This window comes from Furipterus horrens, unplaced genomic scaffold (assembly GCF_987537825.1).
Source record: "Furipterus horrens unplaced genomic scaffold, mFurHor1.1.pri manual_scaffold_5, whole genome shotgun sequence".
Classification (NCBI taxonomy): Eukaryota; Metazoa; Chordata; class Mammalia; order Chiroptera; family Furipteridae; genus Furipterus; species Furipterus horrens.
Window position 1 is genome coordinate 130,400,698 of NW_028327175.1, and position 19,664 is coordinate 130,420,361.

The 19,664-nt window shown below is 37.6% G+C and overlaps 1 protein-coding gene across 3 annotated transcripts in view; it reads left to right on the plus strand.

Annotated features, from left to right (window-relative positions):
* Positions 1 to 19,437, plus strand: part of ZNF248 (zinc finger protein 248) — a 44,483-nt gene extending 25,046 nt beyond the window's left edge. Inside the window, exons 2-5 of one of the 3 annotated variants that reach the window (XM_090277808.1) lie at positions 5,154 to 5,267; positions 5,776 to 5,902; positions 6,186 to 6,281; positions 17,134 to 19,437. In XM_090277808.1, the coding sequence (XP_090133934.1) occupies positions 5,866 to 5,902; positions 6,186 to 6,281; positions 17,134 to 18,620 (1,620 nt within the window). In that variant the 5' untranslated portion in view covers positions 5,154 to 5,267; positions 5,776 to 5,865 and the 3' untranslated portion in view covers positions 18,621 to 19,437. The remainder of the gene's footprint in view (positions 1 to 5,153; positions 5,268 to 5,775; positions 5,903 to 6,185; positions 6,282 to 17,133) is intronic. The other 2 variants (XM_090277806.1, XM_090277807.1) reach the window with 2 other exon arrangements.
* Positions 19,438 to 19,664: the final 227 nt, after the last annotated feature.

The following is a 19,664-nucleotide window of genomic DNA, read 5'->3' on the forward strand; positions in this document are numbered from 1 at the left end:
GAGTAGTTATCCTTGTTTTGTTCCTGATTTCAGAGGAAAAGCTTTCAGGTTTTCACTATTGAGTATAATATTAGCTGAAACTTGTCATATATGGCCTTTATTATCTTGAGGTGCTTTACTTTTATACCTATTTTATTGCGTTTTTAAATCATAAATGGATGTTGTATTTTATCAGTTGCTTTTTCTGCATCTGTCGATAAGATCAAATGATTTTTATCATTTGTTTTGTTAATGTTGTGCATTACATTGATCGATTTGCGTATGTTGAACCATTCCTGTGCCTACTTGATCATGGTGTATTATTTTTTTAATGTATTGTTGTATTTGATTTGCTAGTGTTTTGTTTAGAAATTTTGCATCTGTATTCATCAGAGATATTGGTCCGTAGTTTCCTTTTAGTGTTATCCTTGCCAGGTTTTGGTATCAGGGTTATGTTGGGCTCATAAAATGTATGAGGAGGAAGTATTGCCTCTTCCTCAGATTTTTTGGAGAGTTTGAGAAAGATCGGTATCAAATCTTCTTTGAATGGTAGAATTCACCAATGAAGCCATCTGGTCCTGGACTTTTATTTTTGGGACGTTTTTGTTGGTTATTTCAATATCCTCACTATTGATCAGTATTTAGATTTTCCAGTTTCCATGATTCATTCTAATGAGGTTATATATTTCTAGGAGCTTACTCATTTCTTCTAGGTTATTGAATTTGGCGGCATATAGTTTTTCATAGTATGTATTCTAGTATGATCCTTCGTATTGCTGTGATGTCTGTGGTGACATCTTTTTTATTTCTGATTTTGTTTATATAAATCTTTTGTATTTTTTCTTAGTCTAGCCAGGGTTTTGTCAATTTTGTTAATCTTTTCAAAGAATCAGCACTTTGTTTTATTAATGTTTTGTATAGTCTTTTTGTTCTCTCATTCAATTCTGCTCTAATTTTTATTGCTTTCTTTCTTCTGTTGACTTTTCTTGCTTTTTGGGATAGGCCTGTACTGATATAAATTTCATCTTATTACTGCTTTTGCTGCACCCCAGAAGTTTTGCTATGTCATATTGTCTTTCTCATTCATCTCTATATATCTTTTGATCTTACCTTTATTTCTTCTTTGACCTAGTCATTTTTTAGTAGTATGTTATTTAGTCTCCACATATCTGGGTTTTATTACTTCCATTTTGCAGTTGATTTCTAATTTCAAAGCATTGTGGTCAGAGAATATGCTTAGTAGGATTTCAGTCTTTTTACATTTGTTGAGACTAGTTTTGTGACCCAACATATGGTCTGTCCTTGAGAATGTTCCATATTCACTGGAGAAGAATGTGTAATCTGATGTTTTGGTATGAAAGGCTCAGTAAATGTCAGTTATGTCCATTTGGTCTAATGTGTCATTTAAGGCAGATATTTCTTTATTGATTCTCTGTTTGGATGGTCTGTCTTCAGCTGTCAATGGGCTATTTAAGTTCCTTACTATAATTGTGTTTTTGTCAGTTTTTCTTTTTAGTTATGTTAAGAGTTGCTTTGTATATTTTGGTGTTCCCTGATTGGGTGCATACATATTGAGAAGTGTTAAGTTTGTTGATGTAGTGTCCCAGTTATCATTATAAATTGTCTATCTTTATCTCTTGCTTCCTTTTTGTCTTGAAATCTATTTTGTCAAGATATAAGTATGGTTACACCCACCTTTCTGTGGATGCTATTTGCTTAGTGAATCATTTTCTCTGATTCTATCCTTGACTCTGAAGCTTAGGTGTGTCTCCTGAAGGCAGCATATTTTTTTTATACAATCTGCTACTTTGTACCCATTATTGGTGAAATAAATCCATTTACATTTATAGTAATTATTGATGTCTGAGGATTTCCTATAGCCATTTTATCTTGTTTTCTGGTATCTCTGTGCCTCCCATTGGTTCTTTTCCTTTGTGCTGTCTGTTGTTTTTGTTTGGTGGTATTCCATACTTTTTTCCTCTGTACCTTTTTTTTTTTTTTTTTAAGAGAAGAAGGGAGGGAGAATGAGAGGGAGAAAAGCATCAGTGTGTGGTTGCCTCTCACTCACCCCCGACTGGGGACCTGGCCCGCAACCCAGGCATGTGCCCCGACTGGGAATTGAACCAGCAACCCTTTAGTTCGCAGGCCGGCGCTCAGTCCACTGAGCCACACTAGCCAGGGCTCCTCTGTACTTTTTTTTGAAGTTATGTTTCTTGCCCTGGGTAGTGTGGTTCAGTGGATTGAGCACCAGCCTGAGAACCAAAGGGTCACTGGTTCAATTCACAGTCAGGGCACATGCCTCATTGTGGGCCAGGTCCCCAATTGGGAGTGTGTGAGAGGCAACCATACATTGATGTTTCTCTCCCTCTTTCTCTGTCCTTTCCCCTCCCTCTAAAAATAAAATCTTTTTTAAAAAATTATGTTTCTTAGTTTGGGTTCTTTTTTTGTGTGGTTACCTTTAGATTTATGAAAAGGAAAGTTTCATGTATACAGTATTTCTTTTTCTTTTGAATGCATCTGATCTCCATCCTCCTTTGCAAATTAAGATGTTCGCCCCTCTGCTTTTATGCTTATGTTGTCACAGATTATCCCTATTTATGTTGTAAGTTTGTTGGTGATCTTATAGTTTTGTGACTTTTTGTTCTTTGTTTCAGGTAGAAAAATACCCATGAGTATTTCCTAACAATGGAGGTATTCTGGTGATAAATTCCCTGAGCTTCTGTATGTCTGGGAAATTCTTTATTTCTCCTTCGTAGCTAAAGGATAGTGTTGCTTGATATATTATTTTTGGCTGGTAATTTCTCTTTTTCAGTAATTCGAATATTTGGTTCCATTCTCTTCTATCATGTGAACTTTCTTCTGAGAAGTCTGATGATAATCTAATAGGCTTTTCTTTATAGGTTACTCTCTTCTTTTCCCTGACTGCCTTGAGAATTCTTTTTGTCATTAATTTTTGAGTTTCAATATAATGGGCCTTGGAGAAGGCCTTTTTGATTGCGGTAACTAGTTGTTCTGTTTGCTTTTTGGATTTGAGAAGCTAGCTCTTTCCATAGGTTTGGAAAGTTATTTTCAATGATTTGTTTGAATAGGCTCTCAGTTCCCTTCTCCCTCTTCCTCTTCTGGTATCTCTATTATTCTTATACAGTATTGCTCCTTTTGATGGAGTCATATAGTTCTTATAGAGTTCTTTCATGCTTTTTATTTATGCTTAAGTCTGTCTCTTTTTCCATCTATGTCATTTCTAGATTTCCTGTCTTCAGTATCATAAATGTTTTCTTTCATCTGGTCAGCTCTATTTCCTTTGCTCATTAGTTCATTCTTGATTTCTTTTATTGAATTCTTCATCTCCAGAATTTCTATTTGGTTCTCCTTTAAAGTTTAAATCTCTTCAGTAAGGTACCATTTTGTTTGCTGATACAGTTTCTGAGTTCATTAAACTGCCTCATTGTGTTTTCTTACATCTCATTGATTTTTTCAGAACTGCAGTCTTAAATTCTCTGTCATTTAAGCCATATATTTCTGTGTCTTTAAGCTTATTTTCTGGAGATTTAAAAATATTTTTCTTTTTGAGCTGCCTTATTACCTTGGTTATTTATGTATTTGATGTCTAAATGCACAGATCTCTCAGATGTTTGTGTGTTGAAAAGGGAATCCTTTGTTGAATTATAGCTGTTCAAGTTGTTGTCGAGGGGAGAGACCAAGGAGGATCTCTCACACCACCATTGCTCTGATGCTAGTGTTTTTAAAGCTTTTATTTCTAACATAGTCATTTGATGCTATAAATTTCCCTTTATGCATTCCTTTCATTGCATTCCACACTTTTTGATAAGTGGTATTTTCATTTTATTTAAAATATATTAAAATTTTTTTTGAGACTCCTTTGACCTAGAAGTTATTTATAAATCTGTTGCTTAATTTTCAAGTATTTGGGGGATTTTCCAGCTGTCACTTGCTCAGTAATTTCTATTTAATTCCATTGTGTTCTGAGAACATACTTTGTATTATTAACTGTTGTTTTAAATTTATTTAGATGTATTTTGTGGCCTAGACTATGTTGCATCTTGGTGAATGTTCCATGTGAGCTAGAATAGGAGGATAGAATGTGTATTTAGTTGTTTCGGATGAAATCAGTTAAATAATATTGATTGATAGTGCTGCTCAGTTCATTTACATACTTACTGATTTTCTGCCTGCTTGTTCTCACAATACTGAGAGAGGAGTGTTGATGTCTCCAACTGTGATTATAGATTTGCCTGTTTCTCCTTTCAGTTCTATCAGTTTTTGTTGTATGTATTTTGATACTCTTGTTAGATACATACATGTTTCAGATTGTTTCTCCTTTCCATATGATTTTGAACCCATCCAATGAGTTCTTAATTTCAGATACTGTATTTTGCAGCTCTAGAGTGCCCATTTTATGTATCTATGAATGTATATATGCATATGTGTGTATGTATGCACAAGTATCAGAGGAAACCCAAGAGCATTCCTAGGTTCAGTGACTCACTGGGATGATCTAGCATGTAGTTGCACTTATGGTTATGATTTATTAAAGGAAAGGTTACAAAGCAAAATTAGCAGAGGGGAAAGGTATATGGGGTCTAGGCCAGAGGAAACCAGGTGCAATCTTCTAAGTGTCTTCTTCCAGGACACACTTAGTCCTCTAGCAATGAGCTGTGACAACAAATATGAAATGTCTGCCAGGGAAGTTCAGTAAATACTCAGTGCTCAGTTTTTATCAGGGCTTGGTTACACAGGTGCTTTGTTTAGCACATAAAACCCCAGACTCCAGAAGGAATGCACATGTATAACATAAACCGTATTGTTTACACAAACAATTTAGGTCCAGTGAACCATTCTTATCAGAGAATGGTGAGACAACTCCTGAAATCCAGAACCCAGTTGCCAGCCAAAGGACCTTCTTACGGCAGACCTTTCATGGGCTAACAATCTCAGGCCTGCACTATTAATATTGTTTTCTGCACAACATACATACCATACATCTGTTGAACTCCCATTTTTCACTTATGTTCATATTTTCATCTGTTTTATTGAACATTGTTCACAATTTATTTTGAAGTTTTTGTTTATCAATTTGAATATCTGTGTCCTGTGAATCTGCTTTTATTGTCTTTTTTTTTTTTTTCTTTCCTTTGGTCCTTGTCTCTTCACAGAACATGAACTATTTTATTGGATGCCAAACATTATATTTAACACCAAAAATGGTAGAGGCTCCAGAAAATTATCTCTTTTAGCAGAGAGGATTCATCTTTTTCTCATGTGGGCAGGTAAAATACAAGGCTGGTCACTTAATTAATCATGGGTTGAACTTGGTCAGGGCGTGCACCGTATTCATTTCTATCCCACTATTCATTTTAACAACTGAGAGTTTTATTTCCTCAGTAATAGTTAATATAAAAGATAATGTGAAACGACTAATTTTTCCTTTGTAACCCCATTCCTTTGGTAACCCCAGTCTACTTGTGGGTACTGCTAGCTCCTGCAATGTCATTAATTTGTCATTAATTTAATAAATGATAATGTATATGTTTCTTTATCAGGTCATAAGCACTGTGAGAACAGAAACTTTGTTTTCATCAATAGTATTTGTAGCAGTTAGGAGAGTTCCAGGCCCTAAGTGGAAATTATACATATTTTATCCTACATAGTATAGCACACAAAAAGGTAACCTATTTGACAATTTTTAGTATACGTTAAAGGGATTAGTCCTTTCACATCTTTTCGTTATAATATAGTTCTGACAGCTTCATAGAGAAAAAGAATATACCGTTACAGGAACCAGTGTCATTCAAAGATGTATGTGTGGACTTCACCCAGGAAGAGTGGTATCTGCTGGATCCTGCTCAGAAGACACTATACAGAGACATGATGCTGGAAAATTATAGCCACCTTGTCTCAGTAGGTAAGAATTTTTCCATGTGACTACTAGTAGCATACATTTCTTAGTTGATGAAACATATGAACTTCCTGTAGAATTTTCTGATTTGAAGCTTGAGCAAATTTAAGGCCCTGAGATGAACAGTCCATTTTGGCCACCATAAAGAATGCTGTCTTACCTCCTCAGGGGTTGGTTCATTTGGATACCTTTTTAAACAGCTCCTTAAGGTGTAACTTTCTTCTTCATTTTTCAGAGTCCCTAAAACCAAGCTGTTTAGCTATAGTGCTATATTATTTTTTGTTAACAGGGTATTGCATTACTAAGCCAGAAGTGATCATCAAGATAGAGCAAGGAGAAGAGCCCTGGATATTAAAGCAAGGATTCCCAAGCCAGTGTCACCCAGGTGAGTTCATGAGTTCACAAGCAGATGGAAGCCATAGTAAATGAGATCTTAAGCTATGGGCTTACTGTTTATCACCTTTCAAATATTTTTCTGAAATTTCTTTTTGTAGCCACACACCTTTGGAAGTGACTAAGGATAATTGGCCCACATCCCTCCATTACAATAATCACATTTCTCCATATGTCACTTTCACTCCTAAATGCTTTCCTTTGTTCTTTGATATTTTAAGAGTGATTTACCTATACCCATAATGCAAAGTCAGTTTGACTTCATTTTAGATAATTTTTCTTGGTTATGTATCTTTTAGAATTATTCACCTTTCCTCTGTTGTCTTTAGACACCTTTTGTTAGCTGGTGTGTTTTCATGCAGTACTTCTTTGTATTCATTTAACAAATATATGATGAGCACTCACTATGATTCAGTTATGTTTTTAGGTAATTAAGAGTAATATCCCTGCTATCATGTAGTGTATATTATAGGCAGGGACACAAAACATACATGTGTGTGTGGGGGGGTTTTGTTTGTTTTTTAATCCTCACCCATGGATATGTTTATTGATTTTTTTTTTTTTTGAGTGAGTGAGAGAGAGAGACAGAGAGATACAGAGAGAGAGAGAGAGATCGAAGTGAGAGAGAAACATCAATCTGTTGCCTGTCATATGTGCCCTGACCAGGGATTGAACCCACAACCTAGGTATGTGCCCTGACCAGTAATCAAGCCCACAACCTTTTTGTTGAATGGGACAACACTCCAACCAACTGAGCCACTCAGCCAAGGGCTGTGCGTGCGTGCGTGCGTGCGTGCGTGTGTGTGTGTGTGTGTGTGTGTGTGTGTACATGTGTTGGGTGGTGGTAATACTATAAAGAGAGTTAAAGCAGTGGAAAGGGGACTGGAGAATGATAGCATATATTGTACTATTTGGCAAGAAAGGCAGAGTAAATCTTTTTTGATGAGATCAACAGAAATGAGACTAATAAAGTGAAAGTGTGAGCTATAGATTCTGAGTATTTTAGGCAGAGGAAATATCAGGTGGTAAACTTCTCAGACAGGTGTGTTCTTAGAGTGAAGAATGGCAAGGAGACCAATGTAGCTGGAGTACATGGGCATGGGGAAGATTGATAGGAGATGATGTCATAAAAAGTAGCATGGACCATAGTAGATACATTAATTTTTATTTTGAGTGATGTGAGAAATTTACTTTTTTGTTTTTGTTTTTTAGTAAATGGAAACAGATTAAGTCATCAAATCTGATTTATAGTTTAAAAGAGTCTCTCTGACTTCTAAGCAGTGAATAAACTGCTGGGTGGATGGTACTTAGGCATGAACAAGGAAGGAATACCAGTTAGGAGGCTATTATGTACTCTAGAGGGGAGAAGATAGTGAGTAAGGCTATGTTGGAAGTGCTCAGAAGTGACAGATATGTACAAATATATTGAAGGTGAGACTAAGAAGGTTTGCTGTTGGATTGTATAGCAGCATGTGAGAGGAAGAAAGGACTGAAGCATGACTCCAATGATTTGTCTCAAGCAATTGGATGAAGTAGGGTATAATTTAATGAGAGAAAATTACAGAGTAGAGATTACGGAAGAATTACTACAAATTTAAATTTGGACTCAAGAAACTCGAGATAACTGTTAAAATCTAGTCTGTATATTGAATAGGAGATTGGATATGTGCAAGTATGGAATATAAAATTAGAAGTATCCATTTGAAAGGCATCAATTTCAGGTGATGTTAAAGGCTTGGGGCTAGAGGAGATCTTCTATAACAGATGTCAGCAAACTTTTGTATAAAAGACCAGGTGGAAAATATTTTAGGTTTAGTGGCCACATGTGGTCTCGACTATTGGCTGCTGCTGCTCCTCCTCTTCTTTTCATCTCTTTCTCTTCTTATTTATTCTCTCTTCCTCTTTTTTCCTCCTTGTTCTTCTTCCTTGCTCTTCCCTACTACCTCTTCTACTTTTTTCCCCTAAAAATGTAAAAAGCATTATTTTTTTAAAAAGATTTTTAAAATTTATTCCCAGAGAGAGGGGAAGGGAGGGAGAGAGAGAGGGAGAAAGACATCAATGTGTGATCATCTTTCACACGCCCCCAACTGGGGGACCCAGGCATGTGCTCTGACCCAGAATCAAACCAGTGACTCTTTGGTTTTCAGGCTAGCTCTTAGCCCACTGAGCCACATCAGCCAGGGCTAAAAAGCATTCTTAGCTCAAGGACCATTGATTGCCTTGTGGTCATAGTTTGCTGACTCCTTTTCTAGAGAGTGGTTGTCTGTGAGAGACTAGTCTTGAGACAATACATTCTTTACAAAGCTTAAACCATTTAAACCATTAAATCTCATCATTACACAAGATAGAGTGAAATGAAAACCAGAGAGGCTGGTTTCCCAGGAGTCAAATAAGGGACATTCTACCATCCTTTTACTATTTTAAGTGGCAATCATGGGTCACTCTACTAAACTCACTACTTTCTCTTACTAGTCTATTCAGACTTCTGTTGTTTTCCTTTCAAAACCACTACTACATTTCTTTATTTTCTCACTTTACAGTGATACTACATAAAACCGGAAATGTCTGTGTTTTTTTTCATTCCTGGCATGAGCCAACTCCTAAATGGCTTTTTTTTTTTTAACCTACAGCATCCTACAGGCTATTAAATGATAGTCTGACAAAGTTGCTGTTTATTAATAAATGAAATTGAAGTCTCCTTTCATGACTATTTAATGTGTTTTTTTTCTCCCTATCTCAATTTTTTTCTTTCTGCTTTCCAAAATTTATACTAAATACCATACTATCTTATATCTTAAACTTCACTTATAAATGCTTTCTCTCTCTTTTTTGACTTTAATTTTTTATGTTTTGATTACAGTTAACATACAATATTATATCAGTTTTTGGTGTATAACCCAGTGATTAGACATTATATAACTTACTAAGTGATCACCCTGGTAAATATAGTACCCATCTGACACCATACATAGTTATTACAATATTATTTGCTGTATTCCCTCTGCTGTATTTTACATTCCCGTAACTATGCTGTCACTACAAATCTGCACTTCTTAATCCTTCATCTTTTTTACTCATCTCCCCAACGGACCTCCCATCTTACAACCATCAAAATGTTCTCTACCTCTAAGTCTGCTTCTGTTCTGCTTGTTTGTTTATTTTTATTTTTAGATCTATTTTGTCTGGTGTAAGTATTACTAACCCAGCTTTTTGTTTGTTTCATTTTTATGAAATATCTTTTTCTATCCCTTTACTTTCAGTCTCTGTGTGTCTTTCCATCTGAGGTGAGTCTCTTGTAGACAGCATATGTAAGAGTCTGTTTTTATTATCAGTTCAGCCTCCATGTGTCTTTTGATTGAAGCATTTAATCCATTTACATTTAAAGTAATTGTTGACATATTTATTTATTGCTATTTTATTATTCATGTTTTTGATCTTTTCTTCTTCTCAAAGAAGATTCTTTAATATTCTTGTACTACAGGTTTGGTAGTGGTGAAATCCTTTATCTTTTTCTTTTCTCAGAAGCTCTTTTATCTCTCCTTTGATTCTAAATGATATCTTTACTGGGTAGAGTAATCTTGGTTGTAGGTTCTTGCTTTTTATCACTTTTGAGTATTTTGTGTCAGTACCTTCTTGCCTGAAATGTTCTTCTTGAGAAGTCATCTGACAGTCTAATAGAAGCTCCCTTCTAGGTAACTAACTGCTTTCTTTTGCTGCTTTTAAGATTCTTTTTTTCTTTAAACTTTGCCATTTTAATTATGGTGTGTGTTGGTGTGGGTCTCTTTTGGTTCATCTTGTTTGTGACTGTGCTTTCTGGACAATATGCCTATTTCCTTTACCAGGTTGGAGAAATTTTCTGTCATTATTTTTTCACATAAGTTTTCACATAGGTTTTCAATTCCTTCCCTGCTCTTTTCTCCTTTTGGTACCCCCATGATGTGAGTATTGGTACGCTTGAAGTTGTCCCAGAAGCTCCTTATTTATCTTTATTTTTTTCTTTTTCCTTTTTGCTGTTCTGATCAGGCATTTTCTGCTTCCTTATCTTCCAAATCTCTGATTTGATTCTTTGCTTCATCTCGTCGGCAGCCGTCCGTCTCGAGAGACGATGGTGTAGCTTCTTAAGAGTCTATCTGCACTGCCGAGAATGGTTGTGCAGTCCGACTCGGGAGTGACACGGTATCTGTCTCCTCCCGTGTTAAATCGACATCTTGCGATGACGCTGGAGTGTCCTCTCCAGTGGAGCTGAAGCTACAGAGCCTGGGCAGGGTGATATGGAGGGTCTGCTGTTGCCCATGCAGCAGACCCCCCCTCTCTTCGCAGCTGAAGGATCCAAGGGAAAGACGGAGTCAATACAGCTTGGCTTCAGGTGCGCCGCAGGAGTTGCCGGTGTTGACTACAACGTCAAACCGCCTTAGGGACTCCGGCTCCGGATTTTCTGTCGGGGTTTACTCCCTTAGCCTTTCCCCTGAAGAGGTATGCTGCAAGGCAGCGGAGGTTTTTTGGAGTCAGAGTTTTCCTTCTCTGTTGCTTCATCTACTCCACTGTTAATTCCCTGAAATGTATTCTTCATTTCAGTTAGTGTATTCTTTGTTTTTGACTGCGTCTTTTTTATGTTTTCTAGTTCCGTTTTTATTTTTCCTGTATCTTTATTAAAGTTCTCAGTAGTTCATCTACTGTTCCCCTAAGTTCATTGAGCATCCTTATAACCAGTGTCTTGAACTCTGCACCCCCCTGGCTGGTTTGGCTCAGTGGATTGAGCGTCGGCCTGCGAGCTAAGTGTCGTTGGTTCGATCTTCCAGTCAGGGCACATCAGAGAAGGAAAACTCTGACTCCAAAAAACCTCCGCTGCCTTGTGGCATACCTCTTCAGGGGAAAGGCTAGGGGAGTAAACCCCGACAGAAAATCCGGAGCCGGAGTCCCTAAGGCGGTTTGACGTTGTAGTCATCACCGGCAACTCCTGCGGTGCACCTGAAGCCAAGCTGTATTGACTCCGTCTTTCCCTTGGACCCTTCAGCTGCGAAGAGAGGGGGGGTCTGCTGCATGGGCAACAGCAGACCCTCCATATCACCCCGCCCAGGCTCTGTAGCTTCAGCTTCAACACGGGAGGAGACAGATACCGTGTCACTCCCGAGTCGGACTGCACAGCCATTCTCAGCGATGCAGATAGACTCTTAAGAAGCTACACCATCGTCTCTCGAGACGGACGGCTGCCGACGACGACGACGACGACGAACTCTGCATCTAGTAGATTGTTTTTGTCTCCATTTTATTTAGCTCTTTTTCTGGAGTTTTGTTCTGTTATTTCATTTGATACATGTTTCTTTGTCTCATTACTTTGGGCTGCATCCCTGTGTTTTTCTCTATGTATTAGGTATAGCTGCTATGTCTCCCGAGCTTATAGAGTGGCCTTATGTAGTAGGTGTGCTATAGGGTCCAGTGGCACAGCATTCTCAATTACCAGAGCTTGGCATTCCAAGTGTGCCCCTCCACCCTATGTAGGCTCTGTATACCCTCCTATTATAGTTGAGCCATGATTTCTATTGGCACCTTAGTGGGATGGATTTATCCCCAAAGCTAAATGGCTGCAGGGAGCAGCTCTGGCCACCATGGAGGATCAGCTGTGCAGGAGCCAACACAATAGCACAGGACTTAATGAGCCTGCTTAGTTCACCCCTTGGGTCTGTTCCTTGTGGAAGATATTGGTGGGGCTTTAATGTGGTCCTAAGCTGTGGACTGGGTGCGCTGGCCTTCCCATGTGGTGCAGGCCAAGGTCACCTTCCACCTGTGCACTACCTGGGGTTACCCAGCATGGCCTCTAAAGTGATCTTCAGGTGGCTGCTACTTGTACTAGGCTTGGAGTTGCCTAGGAGAGGCCAAGCTGTGAGGCCAGATGCTGCTGCTTTGAGAGATTTTAGGAGAATCTGAAGCATGAGCCAAGAGAGGCTGTTTAAATGGGAAAGCCACTGGAAACAGCTTGGGTTGGGCCTACAAGTCAGGTGGAGCAGGGTTTCAGGGAATCTTCTGGGTGGGGCCAATAGTGTTAGTTAAATTGAAGGAGACTCAGGGTGCCTGCCTACAAGCTATGGTGGAGGTCCTAGGAAAGGAACAGTGTCCTCTGCCATCACTTCTGTATGGGAGAAAGCTGCCCATCCAGCTGTTGGCCCAATGCCAGACAACTCAGTTCTTCCCTATATGTCCCTGGTGCCCCACCGCTGGAACTCAGAGTTAGAGAGTCCAAGTAAGTTTAAGTTTGTACACAGGCCCTTTAAGAGGAACACCTGGGACTTCTGAAGCCCTCTCTCTCAGCCACAGTCCAAGCTGTGTTTTACTACCAGAATATATGGGGACTTCTCTTCCTTGCACTGGAGTTGTGGGCTTGTGGGGGAAGGGTGCAGTGTAGGGTTGGGTACCTTCACTCCTCGTGGGAGACCTCTGCCACTGAGATATCCCTCCTGATTTTTATCTGCCACACAAGGGTCTGAGACTTTCCTGTTTCACATCTCCACCTCTCTTACCAGTCTCAATGTGGCTTCTTTACATCCTTAGTTGTTGGACTTCTGTTCAGCTAGATTTCAGGTGTTTCTGAATGATGGTTGTTCTATAGTTGTAATTTTGAAGTTATTGTGGGAGGATTCGAGTACCTCATTTACCTATACCACCATCTTGACCAGAACCCCTTCAATACTTACAGATAAAAAAGAAACTTTTATTCTTACTTACTTGCCTTTCCAGACAATTAATATTGTACAGATAAAGTGTTTAGACATTTCATGGTACATAGTAAAGGCTGTTCTTATTATTTTACTTATTTTAAGTTAGAGCTCAATTTTTTGCTTTAACTAATAGTACATATTTTATGACCAGTGGCTGTATCCCCCAAAACTCAAATCTGATCATATGCCTCTTCCTAAGGGTTTCTTTACTATTTTCTAAACAGAAGGCTCTTTCTTACTTTTCCTAATTCTACTATTGTAATAATTATTAGGTTGATTAACTCTGGAGTCAAGTTTAGAAGAGGTCCTTCTTTTTCATCCATTTAGAAAGCATTTAGTAATTTTTTTTTTAATGCACATTCCCATATTTTCTCCTTCTGTATTATAGTTCATCAGGTACAGGTTAGAAATACTTCATATGAAAATTTCTTTTTAAGAATTATTAAGATATTGTCTGAATGAAGTCAGAGGACATGGGGGTTTGGTTTTTTTATTAAGTATATTTTATTGATTATATTGTTATAATAGTTCCAGTTTTTTCCCCTTTGTTCCCCTCTGCCCAGCACCACCCCTCTCCCAGCAATCCCACCCCCCAACCCCCCACCCCCAGTCCATGCCCATAGGTCATACATACAAGTTCTCTGGCTTCACCCTTTCCTATATTCTTTTTTTTTTAATTTTTAAAAATAATTAATTTTTTTAACAATAAAAAATAACAGTCCCTCCCTCTCAGACTTAAGACCCTTTATAATCTTATAAAGGACAATGGGCGAAGGTCTTGAGCTCCTCTAGCTGCTTCAGGCTGGACATGGTCATTGTCTTACCTACCCTTGGGTCCAGAAATTCCTAATAAGAGTGGGAATGTGGAGGGGAGGGTGGCCTTCCCACATGGGTAAGGATCTTGCAGACTCCAGGTCAGTTGGCTGTCCCCGGACAACAGCGTGCTTGATTTAACAGACTGGCATCCTAGTTGTATTCTGGGGGCAACAGGGTTAAAAGACATCATTCAATCCATAACCACTAGATGACAAAGGGCAGATATTAATTTTTCAATGTCCCCCATTAGGGAAAAAAAAAGGGCGTCTTTGGAGGAAGGTGTGCCAGGCACGTCTCACCTATCCCAAACCCTTTTGCCCATTATACTTAGTTTGGGCTGAGGGAAATATTCTAGGTTTCCTTCCTCTCAGACCTCTGGGCCCTTTCTGTCCAAGCCATTAAGATAAAAAAGAGAGACCAGTTTTAAAGTGAAGCCCACAGACCACCCCATTCCTCACAAACCCAGCCACTTAGTTCAGCCAAACCATTGAGTATCAGTAGGCAGAGATGCAGACAGGATTAAGTGAGGCCTATACATACTGACAATCACTCAGGTAGTGAGATCATAGGCTTATGCCCTTTGAAAACGGAAAACACATGTTAATTTATGCAACATAACCCGCAAACAAGTCTCTAAATCTGTAAGACTGTCTTATTGGAAAGACATCCAGTTGCAAGGCATTTGATATTCTTCTTGCCTGTAAATTAAACATCTTTGATGATACCACAGACACAGTTTAACTTTCAAATGAAAACAAATTTTAAATGAAACGTTAAAGACGGTTAGCTGCACTACTTTATAGTCTACCACTGAGCATTGTGATTTTCCTTGAATCACGATTTTTCTCAAGATTACTCTCCTTATCATTAAAGGGACTGCATTAAGTCCATTTTTAATTTATCCTGTTCATTTGCAACAAGAGCAGCAATTGATCACTTATGATCTTTAGTCCTGCTTTGCTGGAACTTACACAAGGAACATTTAGGGTGACCTTCAGTCTGCCCTTCAGGGCACAGAAGCTGAGCCACATACCTGCCATTCAGCCTTGCCTGTAAACACCTGTCTTTTCCAAGTCCTTTAGGTTTTCCATTGTGCCTTAAGGTCCCTTCTGGCCATCTTTCAGGAAAACAACCTTCATTACTTCCCTGGAAAGATTGCTGTGGACCGCACAACCAACCAAGCTACCAGGCCTTTTTTCTCGTGGGCTTTTATTACCTTCGAAAGTCAATTCTAGTTCCTCAGGGCTTTTTGGTAACAACCAGAGCCCAAGCATATCTCCTTTAGGCATGACATTCCAGTCAAAGCCTTGGTCAAAAAAAACCCTCTATTAACAACTGGTCTTATTAGTGTTATGCAAAGAAACTTATGTCATTACTTACTTCTTCAGAATGCCAAATTCTGGAGGGATCAGATAGGGAGAAAAATATACAGTGTGAAGGAAAATCCTTGGAGGACCTAGGGTTTTGGTAACACCTGCCAAAATCCAGACTGTGGTCATGACAAAGGATGTAGCAGTGAACAAGAGATTTATTTTACATTACAGTGGATTATATAGACAGTAACTTCTAAAGGCAGCAAATGGAGGCTAAAAATGGTGGGGGGTGTTGTAGAGTTGTTGATTTTGTTCTTTAATTTTATTTTTGTGGTTTGTTATTTTAAAGAAAGTATTTTCTGAAGGGTGTCCAGGTTCCAAGGAGAGCCAGGCTGGAATGCAGTTAGTTAAGTCAAAGGTATATTGGGAATGAGGTATTTATGAGAGACCCAGTGAGAGCTACAGAGAGAGATTTTTAATGGACTTGTGGAATGGTGGCTTGAGTACTAAATGTGAATCCAGTGGGAGTTAAGTTAATTTGTTTTTGTTTTGATTTGCTTTTGCCAAGATAATAACTATCATCTGTTGGTCCTTGGAGCACTGGGCTCAGGACTGTTACAGATTTTTTAAAATATGTCTTTATCATTGTTGCATTAGGTAGCAGCAATGAAGTGTAGCCAAAAATTTTTTTGATAATGTCTAATTTAAGATCTTCTCAGAACCATATAGAGGTGATCTTTATGGGTCTTACCGGTGAGTAAAATCCACAGATGAGGCTAGGTATAAAAGCTGTAAACCTAAACATAATAGATAAACCTAGAAATAAAAGCAGACTTAAAGAAACAAAATTATTTTGGGGGGGAAGTAAGCTATTAGACTGAAGTGAAGAAATGTATGTATGACTTAATGGTTAGGACAGTTTTATTAACAACTGTGAGGAAACAAAATGAATGAGGTCCATTTGCAGAGATGGTCTGTTACTCATCTGTGTTGTATTTTCTGTTGAACATTTGTGGTAAATCACAGCTAGGTAGAGTTGGAATCTGAGGTAAGCAGTGTTCCTAAAACATAAGGAGATACATGCTTTCAGAAATTTATTTTGATATTGATATATCAAATGGGGAGAAAAAGGAATGGCAACATACATATTAATGAGGATCTTATGATAGTAATCAAGCTGTGAGAAGATAAGGACATAAACCATGATCTGCCTCTGCCAAACTAATTTCTTCCTCTAATATGTTTTTCAGTCTGTTTTCCTTAAAAAACAAAACCAAAAAAAAAAACCTTCTCTTGTTGAACTCATCCAGTTTTCTGAGTTTCTTGCTTCCTAAATAAACAACTTTCAGAAAATCTCTACTGCTTGTTCACCATGTCTTGGGTTTATTTCACCTTTTCAAACTTGCCTTGTAGCATTTTTTTTTAAATAATTATTTTTTGTGAATCTAGGTCATAGGTTATAGATTTTTATGAACGTTAAGAAGTTGTGTTTTCAGAACTTTAGTTTGGTATTGATGTGGAGAGTAGAGGCATGTACCCTAGTAAAAATCCTGACTCAGCAATCTGTATATGAGGGAATTAGAACTAAACTGTTCTCTCTTTACCATAGGTCATCCTCTGAATACCTTTGTCTACTAATACTCACTGTCACTTTATTCAGTGTTTACTGTCTCCTCTGGGCTCTGAGTTTCTATGTTTCTGAACCAGGCACTCCTCAGTTCCCTGTGCTTTGAATTTTATTTATTTTTTGTTTAGTTTTGAAGTTTATATTTATAAAGTGTTAAATGTCATTGCCAGTTTCCTTTCCCTGTTTCCACTGCAGCATATATTTTCCACTCAAACCAGATGGGTAAAGGAAATGTATACTTGAATATAGTTCATACCAGGAAACCTGGCCTAAAACAAAAAAAAATGACTGTATAATTGGGCATTTATGTAAAAGTCCAATTCCATTAGAAATATACTGATATTCATACATATGGTTATTTTTTCTCATTTCTAGAAGACTGGAAAGTTGATTACCTGATAGAGAGCAGCCAGGAAAACCAAGATGAACATTTTTGGCAATTTGCTCTCACCACCAACAAAACATTAAGCGGTGATAGACTAAGGAAAACTTTCAGCCTGGGTACAGACTGTATTCCTTCAAGAAATGTTTCAGATGAGATATGTGACTCTTGTGAAATGAGTCTGAAGAATATTCCAGGCTTAATTGTTAGTAGAAAGAACTATTCTGGAACAAAGCCTGATATGTTTAATTTATATGAGAAATTGCTTTTTGATATTAGGCATGAGAAAATTCCTACTGGAGGGAAATATATCTATAATCAAAAAAGGAGTATCCTCAGTCATGTCCAGGATCTTACCCAGCCGATTATTGACCAGGCTTTCAAGTATAATGAAAATGGACAAGGCTTCCAGGAGGAGGTAGCCTTTTTCTCAAACAAGAAAGCTCAGATAGGAGAGACACTCTGTAAATATAATGAGTGTCAAAGAACCTTTATCCAAAGTTTAAAGCTCAATTTATCTCAGAGAACTCATTTGAAAAGGGAGCCATATGAATGCAGTATTTGTGGGAATTCCTTCTGTATGGATTTAAGATTGGGACATCAAAAAGCTCTTACAGAGGAGAATCCTTATGAATATAATAAATATGGGCAAATTTTCTGTGATAATTCAACTTTCATTATCCATCAGAGAACTTATGTAGGAAAGATTCCCCATGAATATAATGCAAGTCAGAAAACAGGGGGGAAATCAGCCCTCTTTAAACATCAGATAGTACATATGGGGGGGAAACCCTATGAGCACAAAGAAAATGGAAATAATTTCAACAAGAAGTCACATCTCACCCAACCTCGGAGAGCTCACTCAGGAGAAAAAAACTTTGAATGTGCTGAATGTGGGAAAACATTCTGGGAGAAGTCAAACCTCACCCAACATCAGAGAACACACACAGGAGAGAAACCCTATGAATGTGCTGAATGTGGGAAATCCTTTTGTCAGAAACCACACCTTACCAACCATCAGCGGACACATACAGGAGAAAAACCTTATGAATGTAAGCAATGTGGAAAAACATTCTGTGTGAAGTCAAACCTCACTGAACATCACAGAACACACACAGGAGAGAAACCCTATGAATGTAATGCATGTGGAAAGTCCTTCTGCCACAGGTCAGCACTAACTGTACATCAGAGAACACACACAGGAGAGAAACCCTTCATATGCAACGAATGTGGGAAATCCTTCTGTGTGAAGTCAAATCTCATTGTACATCAGAGAACTCACACAGGGGAGAAACCCTATAAATGTAACGAGTGTGGGAAAACCTTCTGTGAGAAATCAGCTCTTACTAAGCATCACAGAACTCACACAGGGGAGAAACCCTATGAGTGTAATGGATGTGGGAAGACCTTTAGTCAGAGATCAGTGCTCACTAAACATCAGAGAATTCACACACGGGTAAAAGCTCTTTCAACATCCTGAGTATTTAAAAACCTACATCCACCCTTTCAAATTCATTATTTAGTTTTTAAAAATGAGATTAATGAAACCCAAAGAACATCACGAATTACTCAAAAGTTATTGTATTTCAGATGATTAATACTAGAATAAAACCTTATTGATGCTTTAAATATGTGGAAGCTTTTAAGAAAAACTAAATTTTTATCAGAAAATTTGTACTAAGGGAAAATTTATTCACTTAAGTAATATGGTAAAAATCTTCATACAGAATTTATGTTGTCTAAGTTTCATATTCCAAATGTGATACCCAATTTTATTGTAAGTATGTGTGATATTCACTTATATTGGTATTCACAGTGTAATTTGAAGCTTAAAAATGTTGGATGACTATAGCATTAAACATTTATGAGAGGAGTCCCTAATGTATGCAAGCCTTACTTAAAGAAGTATTCTAATATGACAGAAATTTGATATATACTTGATTTGTATATTAGAGCCCAACATGCTTATGAAGAGAAAGTATGAACACTTAAACACCTATCGTGGTCTATATTAATATTTCCCACACAAAATGCCACCAGTTCCTTACAGGTTGACATAATTATATATGCACATGTAAATATATTTATACACACATATTGTGGTGTGCTAGGGTAAGTTTATATTGTCTTGGAAATACTGCTGATTGTCAGATTTTCAGGAATTTTTTGTCAGTTATTAAACATAGTCACTTAGAAACTAAGTTATATATTTACAATTAAATTATATTAAAAACAAAGGTAATAAATATTGAACATATTACTTCCTAATTTTATAACATTTTACTATTCTTTAGGTTACTTATTGAGTCTGCATGGAGAAAGTACTGTATAATGGTGTGCGACTGCAAATCTCTTTCCAACTCTATGTTCAGTGCCACCTTGTTGGTAGCTTGACTTTAGTGGAAATATTTACACATGGAAATTGGCAAACTTTACAAATTAAAGAGTTATTTTCTCATAGAATCTATTGTCAAATATTTACCAGCACACCACTATAGATATAAGAAAATACATTTAGAAAATT